At 46.6% G+C, this 14477-nt stretch overlaps 1 protein-coding gene and 1 pseudogene across 1 annotated transcript; both read right to left on the bottom strand.

Moving 5' to 3' along the window:
• Nucleotides 1-1292: 1292 nt before the first annotated feature.
• LOC115641956 (olfactory receptor 51G2-like) lies at nt 1293-2261 on the bottom strand. Its single transcript, XM_030545304.1, has one exon. The coding sequence runs from the start codon at nt 2226-2228 to the stop codon at nt 1293-1295; it is 936 nt and encodes a 311-aa protein (XP_030401164.1). The 5' UTR covers nt 2229-2261.
• A 10275-nt stretch (nt 2262-12536) lies between these two features.
• Nucleotides 12537-13472, bottom strand: LOC115641967 (annotated as a pseudogene).
• Nucleotides 13473-14477: the final 1005 nt, after the last annotated feature.

The following is a 14477-nucleotide window of genomic DNA, read 5'->3' as shown; positions in this document are numbered from 1 at the left end:
TTACTGCCAGTCCAGTTGTCATGTGAGAGTGGGGACAGGGATGTGCTGAATCTTGGACACATAAGGGTGACAGCTTGAAAGTGCTGCTTGACCTAGTCCATTGAGCCAAGGGGCATATAAGGGGGCCGGGGGGGCTGCTTGAAAGTGCTGCTTCCTCCAGCCCAGAGAGTCCAGGGACATATATGGGGTCAGCTTGACAGTGCTGATGAACACGGTCCACTCAGACTTGCTCTGTTACTGTCTATGTGTGTATGTTCATCTGGTTCTGGGGCTGGAGGAACCCCGCCCTGGGGAACCTAGGTCCTGCAGGATCGCTTCATGGGGAGGGAGAAGTAGAGCTCCGTATGAAAACACACGTGACACAAGCAGCACATTGATAGAATTACAGACACCTCCCCGAAGAGTAACCGAAATAAATGATCATACCCCCAAATAATGGGCAAATCTGGTAACAGTAATTTCAGCACATCAGATGACAGTGCCAAGGGGAATCTCTGTAACTCAGCCCATCACAGTAGTCTTGACGGAAGAGATGGGGCAGAAGAGAGGGTGGGGCCTCAGGGGAAGTGAAGGAGCAGAGTGTAGGGTCTCAAGGGGGAAGAAAAAGGGATGGGGCAGGATCACAGAGGGGAAATGGCTTCTGTATGTATCTGGGCTGTGATAGCTGTTCCTTTGTGAAGGGGCTGGCTTTTCCTGGGTCCCCTGTGTTAGTTATATCTCTGAAACAACTCAGTCACAAGCAACTGGCTAAGAGTACAGGGAAATGGTGGGTGACTGTGCTCCTTGAATAGCCCCTGTCCACAGCTGGTGCAACCCCATGGATCACACAGCACCCAAAGCACTAAGGAAGGGCCTGGACTGTGACTGCAGAACAGCTCTGCAGGATTTTTTCCTGGCCTCTGGATGTTTAACCAGAGATAGGTCAGTGACAGACCAGGTGTAATGGGAAACAACATCCACATCCCTTCTCTTTATTGACTGTATCAACAGAAATTCTGAGGTCGGAGCAGCCACTCATAAGATTCTCTATGGGCCAACATCCCATTGGTCCCCTTGCTCTCCATGAACACGGTCACTTTGTAAATGCTGCTGCCTTCTTTGTTCTCCTTCCCCCAGTGCCCTGCCCTGCCTCACCAGCCAGTGGAGACAGCCACTTTCCCATTGCTCCAAGCCTTAGATCCCCTCTGAATCTCTCTCTATAGAGTGGTAATCAGTATAATACATTGTCTCTGTTGGAAGGGTCCAGGATGGAAAGGGTGGCAGTAACTGGAGATGAGTGATGAACTGATTCTTCACTTGACAAACACCCGGATTATCCTAACACGAAGGTGTTTGCTTTTCACACTATATATGATTGGGTTCATCAGAGGTGGAACAAGCATGGAGACATAGCCCAGGAGAATTGGAGGCAAGTGAGAAGAGCTTTCCCCAAATCTGTGTATCATAGATAAGCCGATCTCTGGTGTGTAGAAGATCAGGACGGCAAAGAGGTGAGAGACGCAGGTATTCAGGGCCCTGAGGCACTCTGCATGGGATGCAACACTTAGCACTGTTTTGAAGATCATCACATAAGATAGGAGGATAAGCAGTGAGTCCAAACTCACTGTTAAGAGTGTAATAAACAAGCCATAGATGCTGTTGACTGTTATATCTGAACAAGCCATCTTCATGACCTCCTGGTGCAGGCAGTAGGAATGGGAGAGGACATTGGCTCTACAGTATTGGAACCGTTTCAGGAGAAAGGGAAGTGGAAACATTGCAGCTATACCTCTTAGCACACACACCAGTCCCATCTTGGCTGCTCTTGGCAGGGTTAAGATGGAGGTATATCTCAGTGGGTTGCAGATTGCGATGAAACGGTCAAAGGCCATCAACAAGAGTATGGAGGATTCAATGCACTGAAGCGAGTGGATGAAGAACAGCTGGGTGAAACAAGCATTGAGGGTGATCTCCCTAGAGTTAAACAAGTACATGCCCAGTATCGTCGGCATGGTGGCTATCGATAAACCAAGGTCTGTGATGGCCAACATGGAAAGGAAAATGTACATGGGCTCATGGAGGCTTGAATCTATTTTTATAATGAACAGAATGACTGAATTTCCTACTATCGAAATAACATACATTAAGCAGAAGGGCACAGAGATCCAAAGATAAACTTTTTCCTGCCCAGGTATCCCTGTGAGAAGTAAAACTGCATATGTGAATTGGGTGTCATTGACAGGTGACATAAAGTACTGGGAAGGTCCAAGGAATTTTGACCTTTCCTTCCTGTAAGGAAAAAGAAAAGGAGATTAAATTATATTTAATGAGACATCATTCTGCTCTCAGGGCAGGGAGGCATAGTCTTGGTTTTATCCCACTGATAGGAAGGTGGGCGCTGCCAGACTCGATCAGACCTGCAGTCCAGCTAACCCAATATCCAGTGGCCAGTTCCAGATGCTGCAGAGGAAGGAGCTCTGAAATAGGCAGCTATAACCTGCTCCCAGGGAACGTTTCCTCGTGACATTACTAGTAAGACATATTTTGTGGTATAAATCAGGAAGGTTTAGAGCTCTTCCAAGACTTAAAAAAAATCCTCAGTACTGTTATTGGATTTTCTGGTTACCCATAAAAACATCCAGTCCCTCTTTGAATCCTGCTAAGCTTTTGGCCCCTTTATATCTTGTGAATGGGAGTTCTGCAGCCTGCTTGGGTACTATGTGATTGTACAGTTGTGGTCTTCCCACAGACACCCTTTCTGGCCCTCCACTTCTCAGTGTGGCCCATTGTATCACGATTTCTTAAAACACATGGGAAGTGCATGGAGAAAATGTCCATTGCAGCTAGTTATAGACGTGTGACATTGCCTCAATACATATGTTGATTTATTTTCTCCACTACTGAGAGTCCAAATTATACCACTCCCTCTTTGCAGTAGATGAAATAAATTCTAAGGGCCACGTTCTTAATTCAATAACAGTGACTTCAACTACATCACTGTCACTTCAGATTTACATGTGTGCACTTGATCAGAACCAAGCTGTATTTACTTTCCCTTACCAAAAACTCCCAAAGATGCACTTTGACCTCCTCAGAGTCCCTCCAAGAGAAACTGAAGTGCCCGGCCAATATTGACTGAATCTTGGGAGTTCTATAATCCTACAGGCTTCCGTCCATCCTCACAGGACCTGTATCCTCTTTTCGTGCAAGGGTCTCTAGGTATCTGACAAACTAGAAGCGAACACTGACAGTTACTTAAGGGGGGCTGGGGAGGGGATGATGTCACAAATGGGCGAATAGTTAAAAAACCCTACTTTTGCTTTAATATCCACTTGAGTGTGCAAATTACTCAGTCATGCTTGTGTAAGAGGTGATTGACATCAGTTATATACAACCACTATTACACTCCCCTTTCCTGGACCTCAGCTCTACACTTTGCTGAAACACACACCAATGGTTCTGTTCTCCCACAATGTTTCAGAAAGTCTTGCACAGGTATTGCAGAGGGATTGTGTTCATGCCCCTCAATGGAAGTGTCACAAACAGCTTCTGGTCAGTTACTAGGATACAGAATCATACAACTGTTCACTGAACGAAGAGTTAATAGCACAAACCCGTTGCAAACAGTATGCGGGGTACTTCTGAAATACTTTCTAAAACAAAAGCCATTAAGCAGTAAAGTTACCACTGCTCCTTCCTGTAGAGATTCCAACAACTCTGCCATGGCTTTCAATATACCTGCATGTCATGAAAGTATGTCTGGAATATTTTTATAATAAAGTAAAGTTTTGACATAACATTTACACATCATCTAAACTCTAGCACACACATGTCAACCCATTCTTTCCCCTCTGATCTTCTTTCTGAGATCTTTTCGCTGGGGCTTAAAATGTTGCATCTGTCATCTAGAGTTCTTCAGAATCTGAAAAGATCTCATTCTGAGCCCTTATTCAAGTCTCCTCTGTCCCTGGCTTAATAGCTGATTTGTTCTCCTCAGGTTCTATTCTGTCAGTCTGTAGCCTGTAGCTGGAGCGGGAACAGACATTGGGGTCAGTATATGAAATATTAATTCCCTGAGCTCTCACTCTTTTGTACATAGTAACCCCAGAACCTCTTATTTCAACTAGGATGAGGGTTTAAAAGACTTGGATATGAAAGGCAAAAGCATGAGTATTTATGGAAATGGAACTTAATTTGACACATGAGAGCAGTCTGTTGCTCTCCCTCTCTCTCTTTTGCTGCTTATGTCCTATATTAATAAAATGCATACCACTGGGAAGGGCATCGTGTCAGACATGGTCCTGATCTGCAATAATTAATGTGTCTGGTAAACCAATTTCTGGGGATGTTTGCTGTAGAGCTATATTGGCTTAACTACTGGGATGTTTACGTCATGGCTATATTGGCTCATCTTAGTTTAATCTCAGGCTGCTGGAAAACAAGCAGTATGGGAAGGAACAGCTCAAGAAAAGTCATTGCTCAGTGAGCACTTCCAAGAGATTGAGAGACTTCACCGGAGCTACAAGCTGGGAAGAGCCTGTTTCTGGGCTCCAGCCATGTTACACAGTTTGTTTTGCCAGTGCTGGGAGTCTGTGCAGAGCTGGGGCAGCTGTTACTGAGAAGCTCTTCAGACTGACAGGCACAGACACCGCTGGGGAAGTCTGAAGTCCCTCGGTCTGCCTGGGTCCCCATCAGAGTGCGAGGGCTTGGGGCCAGAGATTTGTATGGACTGTTATTTGAAAACCCTCTTATTCTCCCATGTTGCGCTTTATTCCTACTGTTTGATTAACCAGTATTTTTTTTCAAGAAGGCTGGCTGGTCACTCTTCTCACCACTACTCACAGCCTTCCTGAGGGGAGAGCCACATGTGCCAAACCCACTCAGACCTGCTGGGCAAGCACAATTGACCAATACTGTGCTATAGCCAGAGCCCAGTCTGAGGGTGGGAGGATCGTGGGATTCCACCCCAGGAGAGGGCAGGGTACAAGGCTTCACATCTGGATCTCGGAGACCATAGAGGGGGCAGATGTGTAGGTAGTTCTGTAACTCTGAGTGGAATCTACAGGGTAGAAACTTGGAGCCCTCATCCAGTCAGAAACATTAATAGCCCTATAGGACCTGTTACCAACAGCAACACAGCTCTGAATTGAGGAGCAATTGAGGAGCAAATAAACCTGGGGTGATTTGGCAACGCGTCACTGATATTCCTTGGGGTCTCATCTTGCTCAGCTCCTGGCAGAATCGGGCCCAGAGCACATTGCACATCTAGAAACGGGAGCCCTTGAGAAATCCTGACTTGGGGCATTGCGGTTTTAACTCCAAGCTTGCTTTGGATCTCAGATTTCTGTGTAGCTTAAATAATCAACAGTGGAGTATGGGCAGATGTAGGGGAGGGGTTCGCAAGCTACCTAGCGCTGTCGGCCCTCCAGTCCATCACTGAGTCACCCTGACAGCCCAGCTGAGTCCTCTGCCACTGCACAGAACATTTGCAAATGGAAACAGCTCACAGCCTTTACCCTTCACTTTGTATTTTAAAGATAGTGAAACCTGCCAACATACCCAGTTACAGCTAGACGTGGAGCCACTGAAACCAGAGATCTTCACCATAAAGGACAAGGAGTCATCAGAGAGGTAGCACAGGCAGCAGGCAGTGTCTGTTCAGATACAGAGAGAACTGTGTTTATGAAGCATGTCTGCACATTCCCTTGGGGGCCACTTGGCCATTAGGGAATGTCTGCTGCTTGGTTTAGTCTACTCAAGCTTTAACCCCATCATGACCAATGGCAAACTGCAGGAGGCCAAATTACAGGGGATCAGAGCTAACTCTACCAAAGTGCAGGGGTAGTTCAGTGGTTTGAGCACTGGCCTGTTAAACCCAGAGTTGTGAGTTTAATCCTTGAGGGAGCCATTTAGGGATACTAGGTAAAATCAGTACTTGGTCCTGCTAGAGGGGGTGGGACTCCATGACCTTTTGGGGTCCCTTCCAATTCTATGAGATAGATAGATAGGTAGGTATATCTCCATTGCAGCACCAGCCTTGCTGCAGGCTCTATTCCTGGGATATGGGCTTGTCATTGCCGTTCATATGATTCTGTTTAGTCACATGACTACCTCAGAGGCAACCACGTGCTAACGATGATGCTGTCACATCTGTGATCTTGCTGAAATTAAATAAAATAGAATAATAATTATAAATAGGACCAGATTTCTCCCCAGCAGCTCCTTTTTCTTCATTACAAACCCAGGGGGCAAGTCAGGGAGTCCACAAGACTCTTTACATGCAAACTTCCCTCAGATCATTCCAGAAGGGGAAGTCCCTTCCCTTCTCCCTGAGGACTGAAATGAGGATCCAGGATTCAGGGATCCCCAAAGTAATGAATAGATTGCAGTGATCAACTGGTTGTGTAGGCCCCTCCACCCACAATCTCTGGGCCTCTACAACTGCTGTAGGACCCTCTCCAGCTCCCTGCTAGCACAGGCTCCTCAGAGACATGCCACCAGGGCCTGTCACAGTAGCCACTGCCTGCAGGGTCTGGTGAAGGGCCCTTGTTCAGGGTGGAGGGGGCTGCACAGACATGAGAGGGCTGGTTAGAGTAACTGATGGACACAGTACCCCAGCCATAGACTGTCGGGAGGTTTTGAGCTTTTCAGAGTTCAGCCATAGACTCCGTCCGTGCAACCTTACGAGGATGAAGCAGATGAAAAGTTGCCAAAACTCTCTTAGGGATCCAGATAGCTTCAGCTGGGCAGTATCATGACAGCTGAGCTTTCAGAGAAAAATGATCCATTTTCTATGAAATGTCCCCCCAGAAAATTTTCGTTTGGGTCAATATTTTCTCATGGGAGGGGAAAAAACCTCTGTTTCCCAGCCCAGCTCTAGCTGAAACCATGAACCTCTGTCCTTCGTGCCACAGGACCACACCCCTAGGTGGCAGCACTCACCTCGCCTCAGCCTGCCTCATTGAGTTGCTTCTGGACATCTGCGAGGATGGCTATGCCAGCTGTATAACAGAGAAAGCCCCTAGAAATGGCTTGTCTGCAGCAACACACTCAGCAGTGGAACAATTTGAGAATATAAGAATGACCTTGTTGGGTCAGATCAATGGTCCATTTAGCCCAGTGTCTTGTCTTCTCACAGTGACCAGTGCAGCTACATTACAGCAAATGAACAAAACAGAGCAATTATCGAGTGATCCATCCTGTGTCATTTGCTCCCAGCCTCTTGCAGTAAGAGGTTTATTGACACCCGGAGAATGGGGCTGCATTCTTGACCATATTGGCTAATAGCCACTGATGGACCTAACCTCCATGAACTTATCCAATTCTTTTTTGGACTTGTTTTACTTTTGGCCTTAGAAACATTCCCTGGCAATTATCAGAGGGTAGCCGTGTTAGTCTGGATCTGTAAAAGCAGCAAAGAATCCTGTGGCACCTTATAGACTAACAGACGTTTTGGAGCATGAGCTTTCGTGGGTGAATACCCACTTCCTCAGATGCATCTGATGAAGTGGGTATTCACCCACGAAAGCTCATGCTCCAAAACGTCTGTTAGTCTATAAGGTGCCACAGGATTCTTTGCTGCTTTTACATTCCCTGGCAATGAGTTTCTCACGTTGACTGTGCATTGTGTGAAAAAGTACTTTCTTTTGTTTGTTTTAAACCGGCTGCCTAGTAACTTCGGTTGGTGACTCCTGGTTCTTGTGAATAGGTAAGTAACACTTCCTGATTCACTTACTCCACTCCACTCAGGATTCTATAGACCTCTGTCATATCCCCCCTTTTCAAGCTGAACAGTCCCAGTTATTTTAGTCTCTCTTCATCTGCAAGTGGTTTCATACCGCTGAACATTTTGATGCCCTTCTCTGTATTTTTCCTATTCAAATATATTATTTTTGAGATGGGGCAACCAGAACTTTATTCAGTATTCAAGGTGTGGGTATTCCATTGATTTCTATAGAGGCAATATGATATTTTCTCTCTCGTTAATGTAGATATATACAGTGATATGTATGAGGGATTGCACGATCATTTCCTTGAGCAGCTGAACACCACATATACACCTTATGGTAAATGATAGATGAATACCGTGGATAAATGGCATGCATACATAGATATGTATGTAAATAATGTGCACAGGTGTATATTTGAGTATCTACTTGTTTGTACTTCGAGTATTCCTGGTAGGATACTGTAGTGAACACTCGCTGTCCCGTGAGGAGTGGGGCCACTCAGTCTGCTTGCCTCCAGGCTTGCCACATCATCCCGCAGCCATGGCGGCAGGTCCCAAGGTGTAGCCTGTCTCTTTACTGGGGCTTGTCTGGCCACGGCAAGTGTCCCAGGAACTGTCTAGTCCAGGGGTGGCCAACTTGTGGTTCCACAGCCACATGCGGCTCTTTAGAAGTTAATATGCGGCTCCTTGTATAGGCACCGACTCTGGGGCTGAGGCTACAGGCACCAACTTTCCAATGTGTTGGGGGTGCTCACTGCTCAACTCCTGGCTCTGCCACAGGTCCTGCCCCCACTCCACCCCTTCCTGCTCCCTCCCCTGAGCCTACCGTGCCCTCACTCCTCCCCCCCCAGAGCCTCCTGCCCGCCATGAAACAGCTGATCGGGAGGTGTGGGGAGGGAGGAGGAGACACTGACTGGTGGGGCTGCTGGTGGGCGGGAGGCGCTGGGAGGAGGGGCAGGCAGCTGAAGGCGGGGCTGCTGACGTATTACTGTGGCTCTTTGGCAATGCAAATTGGTAAATTCTGGCTCCTTCTCAGGCTCAGGTTGGCCACCCCTGCTCTGGGGTCTTTGTCTCTGCCCAAAGGCCGGTCAAGGCCCTGTGTGTTTTCTAGTTCCCAGACCCACAATAGGGATGGGTGACAGACAGTCTCATACAGGCTCTGGCCTGGGCTTGACGAGGCTCAGGCTGCCAGCAACAAACAGTCTCAGGGCTCTCTGTAGCCTAGGCAGGGCTCAGGCAGCCAGCAAAGCAACAGTCTAGGAGTGGGCTGGTAAGGGAGGTTCCTTCTCCAGAGCAGGAACTTCCCGGTGTAGTGTAAGAAGTCGGCCACCCCGGGACGGGATGGCAGGGGGATGTGGGCCCATCCTACTCCACCCAGGGCCCTGGTTCCAGCCCAGGGCCCTGGCAATGGCAGGATTGGCTTTTCCTGTGTCGGCGGGGATTCAGCCGCAACACGCCGACAGCCACACCTGGCTTGGCAGTCGGCTGCTCTGTGGCTACCCCTGGGCTACTTTCTGCCTCCCCAGGGCTTGGTACCCCTGACCTCCAGGCCACCTCTCGCTCCTCAGGGTATACAGCAGCAGGTAGTCCCAGCTAGCCAGTCCCATCCTTCTTCTCTGGGGCTAGGGGCTGGGGAGGGGGCAGCTGGCAGCTCAGTATGCTGAGATTACTAGAAACTCAGGGAATGAAACTCCTGTGACATCACTAAACAGGAACCCAAGGACAATTCTTTTTCCAGACGAAAATGCTGAATCATGATGTCTCCAGAATCTATTGAGGGACAGAGCCATTGGCCAGGGACCAAAGCAGGGTCATAGTGACTCCACATGAGATCCCAGTTTGATGCAAAATAGGTGAATGTGGCCCACAGGGGCCTAGACCTTGAAAGGACCTCCTAGGTCAATGTGTCCAGACTCCTACTATGGCAGGCAGCACCGGCACATTGTCCGGTGCAGAAAACTGTCTACCTCCATCTTAAAATGAGATGATTTGTTTGCCCCACCCCCAACTGCTCCTGTTGGGAGGCTGCTCCAGAATTCTCCCTTCTTGGATGGTCGGAAACCCTCTTCTCCTTCCCATCCTCAGTTAACACCTGGCCAGTTTGTCCCCCTTTGTTCTTGTGCCAACACTGTCTTTTAGCTTCAGTAGCTCATCTACAGCCCTGGTGTTCACCACCCCCTTTACCCCAATGTATTTATAGAGCAATCTGATCCCCACAGAGCCTTGCGTTGTGCTACGCTAAACTAGCCAAGCTCTTCAAGCCTCCTTGTAAGCCAGGCCCTCCATTGCCCTGACCATTCTTGGAGCCTTTATCTGCACCAGTTACAGACTGAATTCTCCTTTCTGGAATATGAGTGACCCCTATTTTCCAGTTTTCCAGAAGAGTTCTCAACAATGCCTGATATAAGGATATTAATGATTCCCTATCTCGCTGAAACATTCTAGTATCTCATTTGCCTTGTTCACAGGCGCATCACATCTGTGGCTCATAGTTATCCTAGGGTTGACTAATACAGCCAGGACTTTCTCTGCCTCTGTTTTTTCCAACTTATCCTTGGCTTTATAAACTGGGATGTAGTGAGTAGAAGTAAAGAAGACTGAAAGCTGACTTGATGGCAGTGTACAAGCACTTTTTCAGGGATGAAATGCCGGGTAGTAATGGGCTCTTTAAACTCACAGAGAAAGGTATAACAAGAACCAATGGCTGCAAACTGAAGCCAGACAAATTAAATTTGGAAATGAGGCACATATTTTTAACAATCTGGGTGCTGAAACAGTGGGACGAACTCCCCAAAGAGGTAATGGATTTCCCTGATGTCTCTAAACCAAGACTGGATGGCTTCCAGAAAGATACACTTTAGATGAACACAAGTTATGCATTAGTCAGACACGACTCATTGGGCTCAATACAGTGGTAACTGGGTGACATTCTGCAGGAGTTCAGATTAGATGACCTCATAGTTCCATCTGGCCTTAAATTCTATGAATCTATGAATCATTGTCTGGAGTAGACCGCCATCTTGGATGCAACTTCAACAAGTTGCTATTCTCATAGACTCATAGACTTTAAGGTCAAAAGGGACCATTATGATAATCTAGTCTGACCTCCTGCACAATGCAGGCCACAGAATCTCACCCACCCACTCCTGTAACAAACCCCAAACCTATGTCTGAGTTACTGAAGTCCTCAAATTGTGGTTTGAAGTTGCTATTCTAAATTCAAGAATATATGCTGGCCAAGAAGAAATATGATTGTCACAGTGAAAATGGGATAAATGCTCTTTTTACCCACAAACCATGTCCTTTCCTGTGTTGAGGGAATATTACAATTTAGTCATGACAAGTATGGAGAAAGTAAATGAGGAAGTGTTATTTACTCCTTCACTTAACACAAGAACAAGGGGGCACCAAATGAAATTAATAGGCAGTATGTTTAAAACAAACAAAAGGAAGTATTTATTTCTTCACACAATACACAGTCAACCTGAGGAACTCCTTGCCAGAGGACTTTGTGAGGGCCAAGACTTTAACAGAGTACAAAAAAAAACCTAGATAAATTCATGGAAAACAGGTCCATCAACGGCTATTAGCCAGGATGAGCAAGGATGGTGTTCCTAGACTTTTTTATTTCTTTTGCCAGAAGCTGGGAATGGGCGACAGGGTCTGGATCACTTTTTGATTGCCTGTTCTGTTCATTCATCTGGGGCACATGGCACTGGCCACTGTGAGAAGATAGGACACTGGGCTAGATGGAACATTGATCTGATCTGGTATGGCCATTCTTAAGTTCCTATGATCCTAATTTTACCACTCTTCAGGCTGGGAACAACACCCCTTCTATGCTAAATGCTTATCACCAAGCAGGACTGACAGGATACCTCAATTTCTTCCCTTCGAGCGCTTCTGACCAGAGCTATACAGTTACCCCCAGCCTCCTTAAACCAAAGAGATTTGTTAGTAAACAGCACAAAGCCTTAGAGAAAATGGTTTTAAAATAGCAGGCAGCTATCGCACGTCCTCATTCTTCTATTTCATGTATCATTACAAGCTAATTTAGACAGCCTTTGCCCTGGAGATAGAGGAACAAAACTAGCTCAATTTACATTCTTTTTGGAAGCAAAGGAACTCTTGGGACACAGTCTACTTTCCCTATGTCTCTGAAAATCTTCCCCTCTTTTTGCCACTTCCTTGTGGAAGCAGCCTTTGCTGAAACCTGTGTGAGCCTGGGCGGAGTCACTGTAGTGCTCAGCCATGTCCATGTTTCAGGGCCAAGGTCAAGGTGTGAAGGTGACTTTTGCCCTAAGAATGCTTTCTCCCAGCCAAACCGTCTAAGATGAAGCCCCCGTGGCTGTTGCTTGGCAGTTAGTCCCTTTCAGTCTGAATGGCTGGCAAACACCTCTTTGGTGACTGTGCTGAAATTCCCAATGACCCTGTGACATTCCAACACTCTCCTCAGAAACCAACTATCTATCCCTCACTGTCAGGCCATGGTAGCAGCTTCCCCAGGAGCCCAGGCTACTGCGGGGAGCCCCAGACTCCCCACCTTCCCTGGGTTGTACATTCTGGGAGGTAAAATGTAGAGAGTCTGGGAATCCTCAAAGTAGCTGACTCCCTGGGCAGCTGTTACAATCACCTGGCTTCTAGCTTCTAACTTCTAGCTTGAAGAGGAGACGGAGCCTTGGGTAAAGAGGAGGTAAAGTCTTGTGGGAAGAGATGGGGCGCAGGAAGGTGCAGAGGGGGAAGAGGATCCAGGATGGAATAAATGGTCGTGACCAACGCTCATGTTTTTTTTGTCACCAGTGCTGGAGACAGGTGATGAACTGACCCTTCACTTCACAAATGCCCTGATTATCCTTGCACGAAGGTATTTGCTTTTCACACTGTACACGATTGGATTTATCAGGGGCGGGATCATCATGTAGACATAGCCCAGAAGAATCTGAAGAAAGTTAGAAGAGCTATTCCTGAATCTGTGTATCAGAGCCAGCCCAATCTCTGGTATGTAGAACAGCAGGACGGCGCATAGGTGAGAGACACAGGTGGTCAGGGCCATGAGGCACTCTGTGGAGGATGCGATGCTCAGTACTGTTTTGAGGATCAGCACATAGGAGAGGAAGATGAGCAGCGAGTCCAACCCCATTGTTAAAAATGCAACAGACAAGCCGTAGATGTTGTTGACTGTGATATCCGCACAGGCCATCTTCATGACATCCTCGTGCAGGCAGTAGGAATGGGAGAGAACATTGACTCGACAGTATTGAAACCATTTCACGAGAAAAGGGAGTGGGAATATTAGGGCCACGAATCTTAGCACAAACACCATTCCCGTTCTGGCAATTCTCGGCAGGGTTAAGATGGAAGCATATCTCAGTGGGTTACAGATCGCGATGAAGCGGTCAAAGGCCATCAGCAAAAGCATGGAAGATTTGATGCATTGAAGCGAGTGGATGAAGAACAGTTGGGCAAAACAGGCATCAAGGCTGATTTCCCTAGAGTCAAACTAGAATATGCCCAGTATTGTTGGTATGGTGGATATTAATAAGCCAAGGTCTGTGACAGCCAACATGGAAAGGAAAATGTACATGGGCTCATGGAGGCTTGGGTCTGTTTTTATAATGAACAAAATGACTGAATTTCCTACTATCGAAATAACATACATTAAGCAGAAGGGGACAGATATCCAGAGATGGATGTCTTCCTGCCCAGGTATCCCAGTGAGAAGGAACACAGCAAATTTGAATTTGGTGTCATTGACAGCTGACATAATGTACTGAGGAGTTTTGAGCTTTCCTTCCTGAAAGGAAAAAAAGGAGACTAGGTTAAATTTAATGAGACATATATCTGCTCTCAGTGCCTGTCTAGAGACTCCCACAAGCTCAAGGATGATCAGCAAAAATATAGTCTTGGATTTACACCATCTATTGGAAGACAAGCATGGCCAGACTAGATCAGACTTGTAGTCCATTTAGCTCAGTATTTAGTGGCCAGGTCTAGATTCTTCATAGTAAGGTAGAAAGAGCCTTGCAATAGGCAGCTATGAGGTAACTTGTTCCCAGGGAAATTTTCCACTGACATCCACTAGCTAGTCATATCTTTTGGTGTAAATCAGGAAAGTTCAGGATCCTTCTCTGACTTTTTAAAAACAATTCTCACTACTGTATTTGGATTTTCTGGTTACCCATATAAACATCCAGTCCTTCTTGAATCCTGCTAAGCTCTTGGCCCCATTGATATCTTGTGGCTGGGAGTTCCGCAGCCTGCTTGAGCGCTGTGTAATTTTACATTTGTGACCTTTCCAGACACCCTTTCTGGCCCTTCACTTCTGAGTGTGGCCCATTGTATCATGACATGTGAAAACACATGGGAGGTGCATGGTGAAAATCCTTACTGTGTTTATCTGTCCTGCACTGAAGCTATTTATAAACATCTGTCTTTGCTATATATTTTATTTTCTTCACTCCTGAGGCTTCAAATTCTACCATTGCCTCTTTACAGTATCTAGGATAAATTCTTAGGGCCAGATTCTGAATTCAATAACATTGACATCAACTGCATCATTCCAGATTTACATGTATGAATTCGATCAGAACCAGGGTCTATTAACATTTCCTTACCAAATGCTCTGGGTGATACATTCTGAATGCCAAGAAACCCTTCAAGAGAAGCTGAAGTGCTTTTCCTGGCCAATGTTGATTGAATCCAAAGAGTTCAATCATCCCATAGGATTCCTTTCATCTTTGCCGGACCTGCAGCCTATTCCCATTCAAAA

The sequence above is a fragment of the Gopherus evgoodei genome, unplaced genomic scaffold (assembly GCF_007399415.2).
Source record: "Gopherus evgoodei ecotype Sinaloan lineage unplaced genomic scaffold, rGopEvg1_v1.p scaffold_36_arrow_ctg1, whole genome shotgun sequence".
Taxonomy (NCBI): domain Eukaryota; kingdom Metazoa; phylum Chordata; order Testudines; family Testudinidae; genus Gopherus; species Gopherus evgoodei.
This window is presented reverse-complemented; position numbering and strand designations above follow the sequence as displayed.